This window comes from Gopherus evgoodei, chromosome 8, assembly GCF_007399415.2.
Source record: "Gopherus evgoodei ecotype Sinaloan lineage chromosome 8, rGopEvg1_v1.p, whole genome shotgun sequence".
NCBI classification, from domain to species: domain Eukaryota; kingdom Metazoa; phylum Chordata; order Testudines; family Testudinidae; genus Gopherus; species Gopherus evgoodei.
Genome location: NC_044329.1, coordinates 50,632,545 through 50,652,190, shown reverse-complemented (window position 1 = coordinate 50,652,190; position 19,646 = coordinate 50,632,545). Strand labels below are relative to the sequence as shown.

General features: G+C 47.6%; 1 protein-coding gene across 2 annotated transcripts; it reads right to left on the bottom strand.

The window, feature by feature from the left end:
* Window positions 1-892: 892 nt before the first annotated feature.
* On the bottom strand, window positions 893-18,150 carry MGST3 (microsomal glutathione S-transferase 3). 2 transcript variants are annotated; one of them, XM_030571468.1, is made up of 6 exons: window positions 18,059-18,150; window positions 8,368-8,491; window positions 5,145-5,218; window positions 4,226-4,283; window positions 2,592-2,664; window positions 893-1,145 (listed from the first exon to the last, which is right to left on the bottom strand). In XM_030571468.1, exons 2-6 carry the CDS (start codon window positions 8,482-8,484, stop codon window positions 1,036-1,038), a joined length of 432 nt encoding a protein of 143 aa, XP_030427328.1. In that variant the 5' UTR covers window positions 8,485-8,491; window positions 18,059-18,150; the 3' UTR covers window positions 893-1,035. The 2 variants fall into 2 exon arrangements, with proteins under 2 accessions (XP_030427328.1, XP_030427327.1); XM_030571467.1 differs by lacking the exon at window positions 18,059-18,150 and adding an exon at window positions 11,585-11,695.
* Window positions 18,151-19,646: the final 1,496 nt, after the last annotated feature.

Genomic DNA, 19,646 nt, shown 5'->3' with positions numbered 1-19,646 from the left:
CCTAGATAATCCACTACATCCCCCCATCTCTGAAATCAAAGCACAGAAGGCCTTTCCAGCAGAGAAACTCCAAGGAGCAGCTGAAGGTTAGCAATATTATACCAACAGGAGAAGCTTAGATGCAAGGATGGTGCTAGTGCTCTTCCCCAGGGCACAGCTGCTTTGGCCCTCACCACCTCCATCTGCATACTTGCTCATCTGCCTGAAGTACAGACTGCAGGGTAAAACACGAACAACGTCTCGCTTGCAAAGACTGCAGCAGACGTACCAAAGGACAGCTCCTTCTCTGAGAAGAGGGATCATAGGATTCAAGGGCTGGGCTAAGGGCCACCTTTGGAGCAGAGGGGGCAGAATTTTCTACTTCAGCTGCTTTGTTCCCTTCTATTGCTCTTAAATGCTATAATGCTGCTTTAACTGTAGTCAGCAGGATGAGATCTTAGTGATAAGTGTCAGTGATCCTGCTTTTTATCTAGTTCAGCTAGCACTGCCTGTAGCAGAGGCTAAGCCTAACCCAGGAACAAGAACTGGGTAGTAATGTTAGGCCAACACCATTGTAGGCACCAAGTGATCATGCTTGTGCCTGCAGCTCACTATAGGGAAAGGAAGAAACATCTTCCTGGCTAGGACCTGGATACAACTCAACCTTTTCTGATCACCCACCCAGAGGAGTCACTTGCTGTTGGAGATCAGATGCGACTGTACCATCCTAGCACATGGATGGAGATGGACGAGGAGGCCCAGTTTGATCTCTGACAGATCAGGTGAGGCCAATATTATACAAAAATTCCAGTTTACTGGACTTCTGTATCCCAGTAAGTATAGTACAGGCTTTTTTCTAATCTCTCTCTGTATTATTGCCCAGGACTACTATAAAAAGCCTTTTTACCCAAGATTTCAAGATGAAAACAATTCCTTTTAATTTTAATTAGGAAAAAACTAGTTAAGTTTATTATCCAAAAACACCTTCCCCCGAACCCTCCCACCATTCTACACCTTGGAGATTCTCCACAAAGCTGTGAAGGGGATGGAGGCTGGCTACTCTCTGGAGACCCACTCAAGGTGCTGGAAGGCTGAGTACAAAGTGTTCCCCACCAATCCAATGAGTGCAGCCGAACCAATGGCCCCTCTGTTTCGCTTTCCAGGATCTGTAAAAGAGACGAGAGACCACAAAGACTTAGCTAGCTCAGCATTATCCCATGCTACAAGGAGGTTTAATACACTTTTAACAAGATAGCACTTGGGGAGTGGGGGTGCAGGTCAGCACTCAACTTGCTGTAGAGGAAGTTCATTCTCAGCTGCATAGTTGGTTCATTTTTGAAAGGGAAGCCAAAAAGCTTTTATGGAACGTCAAAATTTAAAAGCACGTGGGTAAGACTGTTGCAGGCTCAAACCTCCAAGCTCAGCCCTACAGGTCCCTTAAGGTCTAAATCCTGAATTCAGGATTCCAAGCTTCCCCTGCTCCAGTTGGTGTAACTGACACCCTGTGGAACTGCATCATCAGTTACCCAAGTTCTATTCCCCCTGTGTGTAAATGGATGAGACTTTCCCATCTGAGTCTGCGGTCCATCACTGCTTTGGAGGCTTGTGACTTTTGTATTTCATTTTACACAAATGCTTTGTGTTTCTTTAACCCTATCACTTTGACATGCCACTCAAGCCAGCCGCCCAAAAACCAGTGGGGTTCCAGGGCTAGATTGGCAGGCTGTAGCACTCCACCCAGAATACCCTACTGAGAGGAGACTGGGTCTGTGGGCTGCGCACCTGAATAATGGTACTTTGGAGAAAGTGAGCAGCCAATGAGTGACAGGGAATTTTAGCTCTTCTGCTCACTGGATGCTATCCTACAGATGGAGGTTTAAAGGGCTGTTGTCCTTCCACTGTTCAGTGTTTGCACTGCTTTTTGGGGAATGGGGAAGAATCATCTGTTTTCCCTATTATCATTCAAGTATTTATAGAAGCACCAGCACCATATTAGGTAGGTGCTGTGGACACAATTAAATAGTACAGATTTGGTCCAGAAGAGCATGCCTGTCATGGATTGAGGGAAAAAGAGATAGTTGGTCAGGACTGAAAGGACTTGCTCTTTAAGTCAAAGGATGCCACTTGTGTGTGTGTTGGGAGAAGGTATCAACACAAACCTCAGTCTATCTTTTTCCACTGTGGACAGAGTTTCTTTTCTTAAGAAGGGGGAACACGTGCTGCAGTTCTAATTAGGCTACTGTACCTTTGAGACTAATGTGCCTTCACAAACTCAGAGAAGTGAACAAGGGACCAGGAACTAGAGTTCAGTTTCAGGGCGGAGCAACAGATACCATGGCACTGGGGGTAGCCATATTTAGCTCATCTTATTCTCAGAATAGAGCTCCTTATACAGAAGGACAAGTGTATGCAGACTCTATAATGCTAAGTCTTTGCTGTCACCCCAACATATGGGGCAAAGCCACCAGCCTCCCTTCAGTGGTACAGGAAACCTTATTCACACACCACCACCCCGACTCACAGGGCAACCTTCCACTGAAGAGGCTAGGTGGTTAGCACTGGAGACCCCAAGTCTCAACTGGGGCTCATCCTTTGTCAGTCTAAAGACTCACCTCCTGTGTAATAGCCATAGGCATAGAGGACTCTCCCAATGATCCAGGTGATGCCAAGCCCAACAGCGACACGCTAGAGAAAAGCGGGAAAGGTTAAGGATTTTGGAGCTGAGGAAAACTTACTATGCTCCTTTGGCTGCACAAACGGGTACTCTGCTTTATAAACACTGGCTATCAACATGGTAAGGAGTCAGTGTAGAGAAAGAATCTGTGTCTCTAATAATTCCCTCTTGTTAAGCTGTGGAGTCCTCACCCAGTCAGCAGCACCAGAAATCAGTGTCACAGAGGAGCACAGTGTGGCAATGCCATGAAATATAGCATGTGGAGTGTATCAGTGTCACATTACCACCCCACCCCCTGTCCCTCCCGCAGGGAGTACAGAGAGACACAGATGTCATATTATCATAAAATTGATCCTGGTGTCATGAGTCTGTGGCATGTTCCCTCCTTTCCATCCACCTCCCAACATCCCTAGTGACCAGCCAGTCCTAGGACCACTTGTATAGTGTAGCCCTAATTTACCAGATCCGGGTTAACCAAACTCTTACATCCACCAACTGTTTTCTTCGCTGTGCTCCAGATCTTTCCCCTCATTCAGTGTCCTAAGCACAGTGGAGAGAGCACTACCTGGTGCAGACTTGACAGCATTAAAGGGACTATGGTAATTAGAAATGGCTAGTCCCTACAGCCACAAGTTGTTCTCTGTTCCAGGCATGTTGAACAAAACCAACCAGTTTTCATAAGCTTCTGGGGTGGACCAGAGATAGGAACCCAGCAGAATTACCCCTCACTCATATATTGCAAGTAATCTCAGCAAATACAAATGCATAAGAATGGCACTTCCCCCTTTGAAGACACTGCAAATTTCCACCTAACAGCCTAGTTCCTGCTTCTCAGGCTGTGGTTCCAGTTTGCCAGACTCAGACCTCAGTTGAACCTGCCAGTGCTGCTCCTCCAGTCCCTCTGCACCAGTGCTTCGCAAAGGACAGCAATTGGTTTTTGCAAAAAGTTTCAAATCTTGGCAAGTTTTTCATGAAAGTCATCTGGATTTTGGAAGACAAACCCAAATCTGAATATTCTTCATTCCTTGTCCCCAGCCCTTTTTGCTAGCAGCAGTTAGAAAAAAACATTTTTGGTTTCTCAATGGAAAATTTTCCATGGAGATTTTCATTTTGATAAATGCTTTAAAAAATATTGTTTTTGACCGAACAGTTTTGACCAGTGATCTTTGCACGTGCTGCAGCCCACCATGAGGACTGGAGGGTCCTGAGGCTCACTAGGGGTTACAGTGCACCCAAGTGAGCTGGAGGCAGCAGCAGCAGCTCCAGATGGCCCAGCACAGGTACATGGTTCAAGCTGGGAGGCAGCAGCCTCATGTATGATGCGCTACACAGATCAGGAACCTGTCTTACAGAACAATGTCTCTCAGCTGTGCAAGGTGATTGCTGGCTCCCACCAGCACCTCCTGAGCAAGTACAATGCACAATGGGCTAGAGTGGAGCGTGCTGAAGATTGATCAGGCAGACTTTGCCTCCTCAGGAGATTTTAGCACATTCTCCTGCACCCAGCATGAAGGAAGGGGAGAGTAGAAACAGTCTCTAGTCATTTCAAACCTGGCCAGGGACATGACTCACCGGGTGGTAGACTCCGCCCACAGCTAGGAAGAACAGAAAGGAGGGATAAACTTCCAGTCTGAAAATAGAAGACAGATTTGGACTTGTGACTAAACTCTAAGAGGTTTTTTGTTTTGGTTGTTTTTAAAAAGATCTTTGTGGAAATCTAGACTATCAATCCCTGCCCATCCCACCTTCCCCCCCACTTCTTAGAATTGGGCAACATATTTTAGGGAACACCCTCAGCCTGTATAGAGACCTACAGAAAGGGACTGGACTACTCAGAAGAGGCCTCCAAGCCCAGCTTTTAGCTGCCTCTGCAAGAATGCTGTGACAACCACAGTGGTGTCTACACACAGTGTGTGCAGTAATGGATGCACAAACCCTTGGGAATCCTGAAGATCCCAGAGCCACTGCCCAGGATCAGCAACACGTTTGTTTACAAAGCCTGTAGTTCCCTTTTAAAGTCATTGCCAAATGCTAAGCCACTGTTTACTAGCTGGGGAATGGGAATACACCAGCCATGCTCAGTTTGAGAGCCATGTCTCTGGGCCAGTGACCAACAGGCCATTAATTCTCTAGGAGAGTCAGGCGCTCATCAGGCAGTTGAGCAAATGAGACCATCAAAAGGCAAGGCACGACATACCTCACTAGAAACACAGAGCTTAGGATCTGTCCACAAGGGCAAACTGCCAGGGCTGTGATATAACATGGTAGTCCCCACCCAGGTGGGACCAGACCGTGACCGCAAACGAACCCCTGGATGAGGGCCTCTCTCATCTACTGAGCATTATGCTGCAGTAGAGCCTTACATTTTCTCAAAGCCCAATCCAGACAGTCACAGACAACGCGTTTAGCAGCAGCAAATGCTACAGTCCAGGCATCGAGTGCTTAATAACTTAAATCTTCAAACCAGCCCTCAGGACTGTCCGATACTCACGTGTTCTGGTGTGCACGCTGGATGCAGTTGAAGAGATGCCCATGTTCAGGGTCTGTGCTATACATGGTTGGATACTGTTAAAGACAACATAGCGTTAGCAAACACATGGAGCTTTGCGGCCTCTAAAGACGTCACTTGCTGCTTCCTGCAGGAGCTGTTATTTCCTAGAGCACTCACCCTAGGCGAGCTGAATCTCTGTTTGTTTGGCAAAACCACTTGACTGCTACTGAACGATGGGCTCCCCATAAACAACACATCAGAGCCAGCCTTTTATGTTCTGATCCAAATCCCCCTGAACACCCCATTCTATGCGCTCACGTGTAGGGAAAGAGCAGCAGTGGTGCACATAAAACCCTGCAGCCAGATGCTGCTGCAGCCTCATACACATCCACTGACTGGCCCTCTCTTGGGGATGTTTGAGGGCTATACCAAACAGCTCCTCCACGCCTTCTCAAGTTTCTAGAATCACACCCTGGAGGAAGTGCCCCGAAGTGCCAAAGCTGCTTCCAAGCACAGTAGGCTCCACATGCCAATGTCCTGACTCACAGCGGCAGCCGTTAATAGTTCCCAGGGTGGATTCCGAGATGAAGTTTAGTTTGCAAAAGGTCCTCTTTGCTATTGTTCCTCTTAAATGTCTCCTTTACATTTTATAGGCCCTCCTCACCTCTATTTTTAAATGCTCCTCTAATATCTAACTTTCTCCTGTCCCAAATCCAAACTGGGTTTTTCCCAAAAGCAAGATCTACCCACCTAGTAGCAGGGAAAAGCATAAGTAGATGGGGCAGGGACTATATGGTTATTTGCTTGTCACCATGGCCTCCCAGAGGATTCAAGGGGCCTGGGGCAAAGGGGGGGAGCAGACATAAAAAAAAAGGCACCACCCCTGCAGCTCTTGTACTAACCGGTGGCGCTATGAGTCTGTCAGCGGCGGGTCCTTCACTCACTTCTATCTTCATCAGCAGTGAAGGACCCGCCGCCGAAGAGCCACGAAAGAGCTGGAGCAAGCGAAGGGCCCACCGTCGGGTGAATAAAAATTAAAAAGACACCTGTAGCTAGGGAAGGGATTCTCGGCCAGGGCTTGTGAAGCCCCTGTGGGGCCCGGGGCAAATTGCCCCACTTGCGCACGCACGCACGCACGCACGCACGCACGCACGCACGCACACACGCACACACGCACACACGGCGGCCCTGCTTGTCACAGGTCTCTTAAGTTGCTCTGTTTCAGACACCCTTCAACAGCCCCCACTCAGTCCCAAGCAGCCAGTCTGCCACATTGCTAGCTGCACAGATCTAGCTCTCGAAATCGGCACAGAAACACCAGTTCCCCACCCACCCACACTCATGGAGGCATATTGCCAGGCTAACGGGTGGAGAAAACCTGTGTTTATGTTCTAAGTTTTGGAGTTCTGGAAAGTCTTGGGTTCTGCAGCTGCCTAGGTTGTGGGGTGGGGGTGAATAGAGCTAGAAGGTGCTGTAGCAGGGAGGCAGCAGCCTGTGCCCGAGGACAGAGGTTAGAACACATCAGCAGAGCCAGTCCCATTCTGTCTCCCCCAGCTTGAACTCTCAGCCCGTTGTTGCCAGGTCCTATACCTTGCCTCTCCTGGGGAAAGAAATGAGGGTGCCTAGCAGCAGCAGGAGACCTGGCACAGTGACCAAGAGGGGGAAAGCTTTCAAATGCATCTATGTGGATACTGGAAGGAGACTGCTGCAACTGGGAGACAGAAGCAGAGATTGGGGCTGAGTCAATAGCTCTCTTCCACTGATTTCAAATCTTAAGGGTAAGAATACCCACTGTGAGGGTAATTGCAAGCACCCCCCTAGGAGGATCATACAAAGGTTAAGATAATAGCTAGCACTGTGGGGGCAAGCTAGCTAGGGCTCTGGCCCAGGCAATAATGGGGAATCACTGCACAGTTCTAAACTATTGCACCTCACTATTTTCTCCCATTTAGGACTGGCCTACACTAGAAAATTATTATTGACCCAACTACATTACTCAAGTGTTTGAAAAATCCACACCCCTGAGCAACGTAGTTAAGATGACCTATGTCCCTGTGTAGACAGTGCTAAGCCAATGGAAGAATTCTTCTGTTGACCTAGCTGCCACCTCTCAGGGAGGTGGAATACCTGTGCTGATGGGAGAGCCCTTCTCATTAGCATAAGTAGTGTCTACTTGGATGGAGGGAAAGAGATCATGTGATCATTGCCTGTTAGGTCCACTCCCTCTGGGGCACCTGGCATTGGCCACTATTGGTAGACAGGATACTGGGCTAGATGGACCTTTGGTCTGACCCGGTACGGCCGTTCTTATGTACACTGAAGCGCTGCAGCTGCACTGCTATAGTGTTTCAAGTGTAGACAACCCAAAGAGTCAGTGATAATGTGACTGCTGCTATCTTGGCCAACTTCCCGGAGACAGAACCAGGGACTCCACAGCTATAAGCATGAGACTCTACAGCAGGAGTAGGCAACCTATGGCACCTGTGCCGAAGGCGGCACGCGAGCTGATTTTCAGTGGCACTCACACTGCCCGGGTCCTGGCCACCGGTCCGAGAGGCTCTGCATTTTAATTTAATTTTAAATTAAGCTTCTTGAACGTTTTTAAAACCTTATTTACTTTACATACAACAATAGTTTAGTTATATATTATAGACTTATAGAAAGAGACCACCTAAAAACATTAAAATGTATTACCGGCCTGCAAAACCTTAAATTAGAGTGAATAAATGAAGACTCGGCACAGCACTTCTGAAAGGTTGCCAAACCCTGCCCTACAGCTTGAGGTGAAGAACCAGGCTCTCCAACTAAGAACTGTAACAGACCCATCAGACAGGGATGTATATGTAATACACATACAGTGATTAGTTGGTTACAACGTTTGCTGAGTGGACCACCACCATGGATATGCTCCTCTGCAGAGAGCTCCTAGGACATGGTGAGGCATAAGGCTAAGAGCCAAACACTGGAGAAGTGTAGTATTATCATGATATCCCCTACTGTGATGTTCCTTATGTACTAGGATCTAGACAAGACCAGATTCCCGTTCCCCATTCTATGTGAGTAATTTGGTGACTGGTCCATGAAGTCTTGGCTTTCCCCTAATTGCCACTGCTTCTGCCATACTAAGCCAGCTCATGAGATGCCTGGGCCTCTTTCCTTCAAGACAGCCAGTGGCGGCATTCTTGGTGCCTCAAGGGCAAGACCAGCCACACGACATACTCACCTCCACCTTGTACTTCTTGCGTGCCTTTGCCACATTCACAGCAAGGTGTGTTATCATGATAAATCCGGCAACACCGGTCAGGACCACATAGCTGTATTCCTTGGAGAGAACCACCATCTTGACACTGTTGAGAGAGGAGTGTTTGATTACAATCTCCGGACAGGACTGAGAATCCACAAGAGACTATTAACCCCCAATGGTATGAAAAGTCTGGATTTACTGAACACGGACCAACGTCCTTCCAGCATGGGGACCTGGCTGCCTGAGGGAAGTGACAAATCATGGAGCTTTCAATTCTAGGCTGCTTGCTGAAATCCAGCCCAAGGAGTTAAGTACTATGTGAAATGAGTCAGGGTCTCTATGTCCAGTTCATATTAGGCAAGTATGTGCAGCATAACCCTCACCATCATAACTGTCTCCTCACTGGCACTTTCAGTAGAGGGGCCACAGATGGATTGGGCCCTGGAGTCAGAGTGCCCCGTAAGTGGTTCTTTAGATCAAGATGAGGCAACCTTGGGTGGTGCATGCAAGGAGACAATGGGTTGAAGCTTGCCCCAGTACTTATACCTCATCTGTGACTGTGGTCTGGTATACACTTCAGTTATATCAGCAGAATCTTTTCACTGAAAAAGTTATATTAGTAAAAAACCTAGGCCATGTCTACATCTAAAATTTTGCAGCGCTGGTTGTTACAGCTGTATTAGTACAGCTGTATAGGGCCAGCGCTGCAGAGTGGCCACACTTACAGCAACCAGCGCTGCAAGTGGTGTTAGATGTGGCCACACTGCAGCGCTGTTGGGCGGCTTCAAGGGGGGGTTCGGGGAACGCGAGAGCAAACCGGGAAAGGAGACCAGCTTCGCCGCGGTTTGCTCTCGCGTTCCCCGAACCACCCTGCAAACCGCAGGGAAGGAGACCTGCTTGCTCGGGAGTTCGGGGAACGCGAGAGCAAACCGGGAAAGGAGACCAGCTTCGCCGCGGTTTGCTCTCGTGTTCCCCGAACCACCCTGCAAACCGCAGGGAAGGAGACCTGCTTGCTCGGGGGTTCGGGGAACGAGAGAGCAAACCGGGAAAGGAGACCAGCTTCGCCGCGGTTTGCTCTCGCGTTCCCCGAACCACCCTGCAAACCACAGGGAAGGAGACCTGCTTGCTCGGGGTTCGGGGAACGCGAGAGCAAGCCGGGGAAGGAGACCAGCTTGATTACCAGAGGCTTCCTCAGGTATGCTGGGATACCTGCTTATTCCACGGAGGTCAAGAAAAGCGCTGGTAAGTGTCTATACTTGATTACCAGCGCTGGATCACCAGCGCTGGATCCTCTACACCCGAGACAAAACGGGAGTACGGCCAGCGCTGCAAACAGGGAGTTGCAGCGCTGGTGATGCCCTGCAGATGTGTACACCTCCTAAGTTGCAGCGCTGTAACTCCCTCACCAGCGCTGCAACTTTCTGATGTAGACAAGCCCCTAGTGTGGATTCAGTTATACTGGTATAAAGGTGACATATTGGTATCATGACCTCCCCTCCCATACAGGAATAGCTATACTGCTATAACTGCATCCACATGGAGGGTCCTTGTTCTGCTTTAACTGTACTGCTATAATTAGAGCAGTACAACTTCTAGGGTAGACAAGACCAGTGATGGGACAGCTCTCTCTTGAGGGGTCTAGCTGACATTTTCAATAGCACTAAATTCACTTAATTGTTTAGAATAAGTCTTAATAGCAAGTATGTAAATTCTGCTGTTGCAGCTGTCCCAAATTCTAGATTAGGGCCCTTGTCCTCCTCCCACTGAAGTCAATATCAGGATGACTATTGACTTACATGAATGGTGTCACACCAGAAGACAACAGATACTTGTGACCTGAGTGGGGAGATGTTACAGGAGGTTTAACTCTAGACAAAGCACTGCAGACGGCCTTCCAGAAGCCATTTTATCTCAACACTAGCTGTTGCCAAATGGTCACTGACACTGCACACAGCATGAGGGCTAGTGGGAGGCAGAGCAAAGTTGACAAATGTACCCATGTGAGTGAAAAGGGGAAACCATACTTCAGCCCAGCTAGCCATTGGCAAACTGAGTAATGTTCTTCCTCCCAGCAGCTAGAGAATAGTGCGAGGGAGCGGGCTCAGATTAACAAGCACACAGCAGGCCTCCAGAAGCATCTAGTCTCTGGTATTTACCAATAGTTGCACATGCAGCTCCACTGGCTAACAGGAGAAGACCTTGCAGAAGTGTTATACACAAACCATGTCTCCTCATATACAACCCCTAGCCCTGAAAATGAGCTTTCCCAGTTCAGTTGCCTCTCTCCATCACTGGGACACGGTTCTCTCCATTTACAGGGTCAAGTCAAACCTAACTGATTCTTTCCATCTGGTGATTCCACTGTGCAGTGAGCCCTCCTACCCTTCACTGCCACAGAACCAGAGCAATCCTGAAAGAACATGTTACCTTAGGGAACTGGCACCTGCTGCATACCATTGCTATGCTGCCAGCACTCCTGAGCAATGGAATGGAAATTCATAAGGAAGCAGGTTTAGTCTCACACTTACAAGGATAATTATAAGCAGCATGGAAAGGAATGAGGTTATCAAGGACAACGGCTTAGACTTTGCACATGAAATCTTGCAGGTAGTTATTTTAAGCATTCATGAGAACATTGCAAATTAAAGCAGATTTAAGGCTGTGAGCACGAGCAGTACCCCTTGTTAGAACAGTTACTACACTTCATTTAGACTATCGTAAATGATCAGCATTTCACAAACACAACAGGTCAGCAAACTGAGGGTCTTTTTTTATTATAAGCTGAATGCAGAACACCAACTGCCAGTGGTGATCAGGAGCAGCAGACCGCTACTACTACAGAACACGACAGCGCCATTACACAAAGGCTTTCACCCATGGAAGCGGACACCCACGCTCCACCAAGGCTGCTTAGCCCGCAAGTAAGATTTGAGGCTTTATGATTAGTATTGAAAAGACTTGCACTGCATAAGACCAGCCTGTCTGAATGACTACCTGTCCCAGCGGCTGCAAGGCTGGAGCTGTGGACTATAGGCAGAGCACTTCTGAAATGCCCTCTCCTTCCACAGGCACCAGGGCCATACTGCATGTAGCACTCTTAGGGTTTGTCTACACTACCACACAGGGTCAATCTAAGATACACAACTTCAGCTATGTGAATAGTGTAGCGGAAGTCAACATACTTAGATCTACTTACCCTGGCATCCTCACTGCGGTAAGTTGACAGCTAACACTCTGCCGCTTGACGTCGACTGCGCTTGCACTCCTCGTTCTGGTGGAGTACCGGAGTTGACGGGAGAGCACTTGGCGGTCAATTTATCACATCTATACTAGATGTGATAATCGACCCCCACTGGATAAATTGCTGCCTGTTGATCTGGCAGGTAGTGTAGACAAGCCCTTAAGAGACTCAAGAGGTTTCACTTGTGTTAACTGAGGGGTGCTTTATTGGCTGTGTTGAAGGACCCCTGCCCCCATTTTTGTACCAGCATTGGCTCAGCGAAACACCCAAATAAGTTACTAGCCAAGAATACTGTTTAAAGGGGAGTCACCTCTCAAACTTGCTAGGATCATCTGGGTATCTTTCACCTTATCAGTTCCCTGCTATTGCAAGGGTGTTGGGCACAGGCAATGCCTCAGTTTCTCCTATTCTCTGCCCATTTCACACAACAGTTTAGTCTCTTGATGGACTAAAGTGCTTTGGTTTCACTATTGTCATTGTACACAATACAGGGGTATTGGGATCTAGTTTAAGGCCTGCGATATTCAGGTCAGACTAAATGATTTAATGGCCCCTTCTATGAAACGATGAACCCACCACCTTGGGGCAGCATCCCTTCATGTTTCTGTAAAGTCAAAATTGCTATATCAATTTCAGCTCTGTACTAAGACTCACTCATACAGGGCCCTTCACTAGAAAAGGGTCATAGTCCAACAATCAAATGCAGCAGCCTGACTAAAGAACTTTTAAAACTTATATTGGAAGATTAAAGCCCACTCAGCTTTCCAAATAGCTAACTAGATCATAGGGCCTCATGAAGCCAAATGACTCCCACTGAAGCCAGTGGGGCCATGTCTACGCTAGGGAATTTTACAGAAGAATTCCTGCTTGTTCCAACATTGGTTCAGCTGAACTGCTGTTAAGAACCATCATAAGCTCTACTGTAGACAAGACTGCGCTGTTTTTACCAGTGTCAAACCTACTGAATGGGTAAAAATGGGTCTGGCTGCAGGGGCCTTGTGTTTACACTATCACCTCTTTATCTGAACAGGTAGGATATATATTTTGTAAGGCTCCCTCTAAACAATGCTTCTGAATCTTTCCATTTACTTTAGTGGAAGTTGGTCAGGGCCCCATAGTTGGTCATTTGTATGTTCCCACTTGCAAGTATTCAGACCAGAGACTAACAACATTATAAGTCAATAATATACTTAAAATCATACCAGGAGTGCACATAGATTTTTTAAATTTGAATGGTATGGTCCAGGTAATCAGGTTTTATTAAAAAACATGTACAACAGCATTCTGCACCGATTATCTCCAAACACAAATTGGAAACAGAACAAAAATCACAGAAATTGCTAGGAATAAAGGCATAACGTCTTCACATTAGGATTACTAGGCAGATACTGACGCGAACAGTTCACCAATACAGTAAACTGGGTGCAATCAAACAACATGCATTTTTATAGCCAAGTGCAAAGGCAGACATTTAAAAACAAAGAATGTAGGTAACACTTACAAAAAAGCACTGACTCTGAAAAGGACGTGGGGATCATTGTAGCTACCAAACTGAGTATGAGCTCTCAGAGCAATAGGGTGGCTAAGATGGGTTATACTGATACCTGCATGTAGAAACAAGAGGATATACTGAATAGGATCGGAGGGGTGATATTATGTCTGTATGGCCTTGGCTACGCTGGCGCTTTACAGTGCTGCAACTTTCTCGCTCACCCTTGAGTGCAGCAAGTTACAATGCTGCAAAGCGCCAGTGTAAACAGTGCCCCAGCGCTGGGAGCGCGGCTCCCAGCGCTGCAAGTTAATCGCCACGGGGAGGTGGAGTACCTGCAGCGCTGGGAGACCTCTCCCCCAGCGCTGGTGCTGCAACCACATTCACACTTCAAAGCACTGCCGCGGGAGCGCTCCTGCGGTAGCGCTGTACGGCTGCAAGTGTAGCCATATCCTATAAGACACTGGTGAGAACATTACTGGAATACTTTGTACAGTTCTGGTGTCCACACTTTAAAAAAAATGTTGGAAACTTGGAGACAATGCAAAGAAGAGCTACAAAAATGATTCTAGCTCTGGAGAACACAGATCGATTTAGCTCATCAAAGAGAAGGTTAAAAAGTAACTTGATCCTGGTCTATAAACCCCTGCACAGGAAGAAATCAGATACTAGAGAGCTCTTTACCTCTAGCAGGCAAAGGCCCAGTGAGTTCCAATGACTGGAAGTTGAAGTTAGATGTACATTCAAATTGGAAATGAGATGCAACATTTTAAACAGTGGGTGTAGCAGAGTGGTCATCAAGGGATTAACTGGGTTACTCAAAATATTATGGGTTGGAGCCATGCTCCACCCCTCCCTTACTTCCTTATTTAGTGTGCCCCGCTCCTGTTTGCATGTAGTTGAATACAGCAGTATTTTCCAAGCCTGAAATACTGTAAGTAAAATGTGTTTCTTGTGCACTGAGCAATTCCTTTACAGAAGAAGGTAATTAACCAGTGGAACAACTTACCCAGAGAAAGGGTATATTATTGCTCATCACTTTGAATCTTTAGGTCAAGACCAGATGTCCAAGAACATCTAGAGAAATCCATAAGTTATTGGTGTCACTACCATTCTCTTATGTGGTAGGAAAGAATAATTCACTGCAGGAATGACTAGGTGAAAATTCTAGGACCTGTGTTATACAGAAGGCCAGGCTAGATAATAATTGTAGGGTCTTTTGGCCTGGATCTGTGAATCTATAATTTTGCAATATTAAAAAGACACGAAGTCAGTTTTATTTCATAATAAAATCAAAACACATAAGAAGATGATGAGATCAAAGGTAACTAACTTTAAAAACTGCATATGGTAATTTAAGAGTATCATCAAATGAAAAACAGTAAGGAAACAGAAACATGCTTCCAAACTTCAAAGATAGTAGAAAAAAATTATCAAGAAAGTTACTTGTAAGCGTGTCACTGAGTATGTTACAGGCCCATTGCTCACTAAACGCATGTTAACCAGATAAATAGTCGAAAGGAATGACTAAGCAAGGAATAAAAAAGTGTTCTAAGGAAGAGTCTGCAGACAACATCTGAAGACAAGTGTGGGAATACTGATAGCAACATAGAGACACTTTCACCTGATGCATGGAGTCTTACCTCTGCTTCACAGTGGCATAAGTCCATAGGTCACAAGCAAGTCTTAATGACCTTGGCATTGCAACACTGCTATAGATGTTGCAAGTCTGGCTTTCATGATGACTCAGCATTGTTGGAACAATTCTGCTAACTGAGCCATGACTGAAGGAAACTATGATAGCTTACCTCTGTGCAAAGTCAATCATCAGTCTAGCAGTAACAGAATCACCGTTACAGTGCAGTGAGCCAACTGACAACTTTTACAACCACATGGCATAGAACTACTTGGGGTGGAGTTAGCTGGAATAATCATGTCAGTTGTAGCAAAGGCCAACACAATCATAGATTATATCCAAGTCGGTATTATAAAAAACATTATATGCTTGTACAAGACTACAAGGAGGTTACACCCAAGTACAGTAAAAGCAGGCAAAGTATTTCAACAAGACTCAACTTGTCTTATTTTTATGACCTGCAGATACACTGTATTTCAGCACCCTTTGACCGCAATCACATAGACTCTGCTAACAAACTGAATGACATGGGTCACAAGGTTGAATTCATTACCCCTGAATTGCAAGTACTTAGGGCTTATCTACACAACGAAGTTTTTTCCAGAATAAGGTAAAGTGTGTATTTAAAAGCAACAATTATTCTGGAATAGTCAGCATGGGGAGTTATCCCAGAACAGCTATAGCAGAATAGCCATGGCCAATTTCCCGAAGCAGACAAGACCTTAGAGACTTGAAACAACTTGAGTTTAAAGGATTGAAGAGGATGCACACCACTACATATTCCAAGACTCAGAAGCTTGTAGCAGCTCAGTAGGCAACTAATAGTAATGAATAAAGAAATACATATTACTAATTACAGAGTAGATTGTGTATTAGTTATCTAGACTGTAAACTCTTTGAGAGAGCCAGAAGTTTGTCTGCACCTTTCTCAGCAAAGTGCACAGTGCGCTACTATTGGTTCTTTACAACCAGTTAAATATTTTGTCTTTCCCTAGGACCAACCCAGTAACAATCTCACAGCACTTTACAAACATTAATGAATTCACATTAAACATTTCATTAGCTTGGAGATAAGAGTATTCAAGAGCATTTCCTTTCAACACCCTCACTACAAACCAAGGGGATCACTAGTTAAGGCCACAAGTATTCAGAGCAAACTCAGTGCTCTGAACACTTGGTATTACCATCAACACTTCATGTAAACCTCATAGGCTGTCAGCTTCAGAGCAGTCTCTAGCTTCCAACACATGACCATCTACCATACCCGATTAACACTCACATGCACAGACTTCATTCCAGACAGGAAGGAAACATGCATTTGAGTGAGGCATTTTCCTTCCAGGTAATAACAACACATTAAAAATGTTTGGATTGAGAGATATTGGAGAAGCAGGCTTGGGGGTCAGTTGTCCAGGCTGAAAGACTTGATGCCTGGAGAACTAATGAAACAATGAAATCACAAGTGCTGAGAGTAAGAGCTGAGAAATTGCAATAAGAAATCAAGATGGTTCAGAAGCCACTGGTTAGTTGGTTTTTGTTAGTCATTCAAGTTAAATAGGACTTAACATTTTTAATAAAGGAAGGCTTTGTAATAGCCAGCACCTCTACAGATTCTTTTAAGGTGTTAGGGTTCAATAAATGTCCTGGAACTACGCTTTAAAACCATGGTAGATCACACTCAACATTCCTGGTATTTCTATGGTAAAACAAGCACTACATTTTAGAAACAAAACCCAACATTCTTCAAGCCTTCTTTATATATCATAAGTAGCAAAAAAGAAAGGGAGGGGAGCACAAGCTCCATTTCATTAGTGCCCACTGCAGGTCACCTTTAAGAAAGCTCCATGCATGCAGTTTTGGTCATAATTTAGGGTATGTCTATACTACAAAAAAAAAAAAAAAAAACACAAAACCAAACACGGCAGCGAGTCTCAGAGCCTGCCTCAACTGACTGGGGCTCACATTACAGAGCTAAAAACAGCAGTGTAGATATTCCCACTTGAGATGGATGCTGGCCTCTGAAACCGGTGTTGAGCAGAGGCTCTCAGAGCTCAGGCTTCCAGACTTCAGTCCAAATGTGAACACCTACACTGTTATTTTTAGCCCCACAGCATGAAGACAAGTCAGCTGACCCAGGCTCCCAGACTTAATATGCTGACAAAGAAAAGTGACCCCTAGATTGCTCTAGGGATGTGGAACAGGAATCTGACAAGGCACTGGTTTGTGTGAACACATGGCTTGAAGGTCAAATGGGAGGAAGTGGGCCTACAGAGGCAACATGGAAACAAGCACCTAGGCTGCAGAGGCTAGTAAGCCCAGCAGAGCTGTGGCAGGAGGACCCAGAGCAGACAGGGAAGTCTCCAAGAAGTGGCTGTGGGCTAGGCAGGGATCAGTACAGCCTGCAGGAAGAGCCCACAGGTTTGGCGGGGAGCCAGGGATGGAAGAAGCTGCCCACCGCTGAAGTGCAGGGAAAACTGCCAGCCTGAGGAAGCCCAGCAGGAAGCAGCAGTGTGCAGGATCTGAGCCTACACACAGACCTCTTGGGGGAGTGTCATTAAGTAGAACAGCAGCTGGGGCAGAGGGCACAGGGACACTGACACAGCTAAACCAGGAGGAAGAGGACACGGAGGTGGCTGTAAGAGGACCGAGGTAACGACACTTTGAGCAACCCTCCCGTTTTCCAACTCTGGAGCAGGATCTGTTTCTGTCATTACACCGGCAACATCTCCTGGGCCAGGCCCCAGCCTCGCCAAGCGCACTGAAGGGCCAAAGACAACTTTAATCTCCAAAAGAGAATGACTTTGACTTTATGCAACAGCCCAGCTACTAGGTCTAGAGATCCTAGGCGCTGGGAGATTATCCGTGTCCCCCCGCCCCTTGGCCTACACCCAGAGTTTGGGGGCAACAGCCCCATGGCCTCTCCTCCCACCTGGGGGAAGAGGGGCTACCCGGGGGCGCAGAGCCAGCGGGGGAAGGGAGGATGCTTGGGGGCCCAGAGCCGGCGGGGGAGGGGGAAGGGGTTGCCCGGGGGATGCAGAGCCGGTGGGCGGGGGGGGGGGGAGAAGAGGGGCTGCCCGGAGGGCGCAAAGCCTGCGGGCGGGGAGGGAGGGAGAAGAGGGGGTGCCCGGAGGGCGCAGAGCCGGGGGGGAAGGTGGCTACCCCGGGGGCTGCTGGGGGCTGCTGTCCCGTCCCTGCCCGCCCCCAGGGGCACAGAGGCGGGCACACGGGCCGGGCTGCCCGCCGCAGGCCGAGGCGCCAGGCCCGAGGGTGGCTCCCAGCTGGCTAAGAAGTCGCCCGGACTCACCTGCTGCCTTTGCCGCGCAGACACGATGCCGGGAGGTGCGGGCAGTCCGGGCACGGCTATTGACTGTCTCCGCCAGAAGCCGCATCCGGACCCGCCCCGGGCTCCGCCGAGCCACCGCCCCGGGGGCGGGCCCGCAGCGCCGCGCACACCCGCCCCCTGGCCCTCAGCCTGCCCCACCCAGCTGCCGCAGTGGAAGGCTGCTGGGCTTCCGAGCTCAGCGTTACCCAGAACCCTCACAGCGTGCCCAGAATCACCGTGACACCCCACAACACCCCTTCTTCCGGTGGACATACCCCCACCCCCATAATCACTGGGATATCAACAACATCTCTTCTGCCTAGAGGGACTCACTGCACCCTCAGAATCACCGTGACACCACACAACACTCCCCTCTGACTTGGGGACACACACAGTGCCCCCATAATCATGGTGACACCCCGCAAGACCCCCTCTAACGCCCGCCCACCCCCGCTGGATGCCAATAGGACACCCCCTCTAACAGGGAAACACCCCTATAATCACCGTGACACCAAACCACACATACCCAACACCCATCTGCAATCACCACTGAGAACAGCCTAGCTCCATCTTCTTTGGAACCCCCCTTTAGGTAGCTGAAGGCTGCTATCAAATCCCCCCTCCACTTTTCTTTTCTTCAGACTAAATAAGCCCAGTTCCCTCAGCCTCTCCTCATCAGTCATGTGCCCCAGCCCCCTGACCATTTTTGTTGCCCTCCACTGGACTCTCTCCAATTTGTCCACATCCTTTCTACAGTGGAGGGCCCAAAACTGGACACAATACTCCAGATGTGGCCTCACCAGTGTCGAATAGAGGGGAATAATGACTTCCTTCAGTCTGCTGACAATGCTTCTACTAATGCAGTCCAATATGCCATTAGCGTTCTTGGCAACAAGGGCACACTGTTGACTCATATCCAGCTTCATATACATTGTGACACTCACCTATCTAAAGCCCCCCATATGAACAGTCCCCTGTAATCACTGTGACAACCTCACTCCACAGAGTCCTTTATAATTATTGGCTCCCTCCAAAAGACCCCCTCAGTCACTGACATTACCCCTTGCAGTGTCCTTTTTATTCACCAATATGCCCACTCAGCTGCTCCCATTTAATCACTGGGAAATACTCACAGAACCCCATATAATCACGAGGACATCTCCAAAGAACTTTCTATAATTTCTGAGACACCCACCCACAATATCCCCTCAAACACCATGCACAAAGTCCCCTCTTAATCAGTCCATCACAGGGTCTCCCAAAATAACTCACTCAGCCCTCCATGACCATTGAGGCAATCTCACATGGTACCAATCCTCAAGATATCTCATATGCATATGGCTTCTTATGGATAGGATAGATGATTCTTTCTCCTGGGGAAAAAGGTGCTGACTGAAACAGAACCAGAAGATGACCCTGAGTCGTATACTGACTGAGGCATCTGAACCTTAGACTACTGGGTTGTTAAGTTGATGAGGGAGCCTGCAGGGCAATGGATTCATCTTCACTGATGATTATGGACTACTTAAAGAAGCCATTCCTGGTTGGCCAGGACTCACTGAGGTGGGCT

Excerpts from the sequence above, each read along its gene's own strand:
- MGST3 (XM_030571467.1), bottom strand. Across the intron at positions 2,665-4,225 it reads TGGGCGGAGTCTACCACCCG|CGTGTCGCTGTTGGGCTTGG; the intron begins GTGAGTCATGTC and ends GCTTTTCTCTAG. Across the intron at positions 1,146-2,591 it reads CTATGGCTATTACACAGGAG|ATCCTGGAAAGCGAAACAGA; the intron begins GTGAGTCTTTAG and ends TCTCTTTTACAG.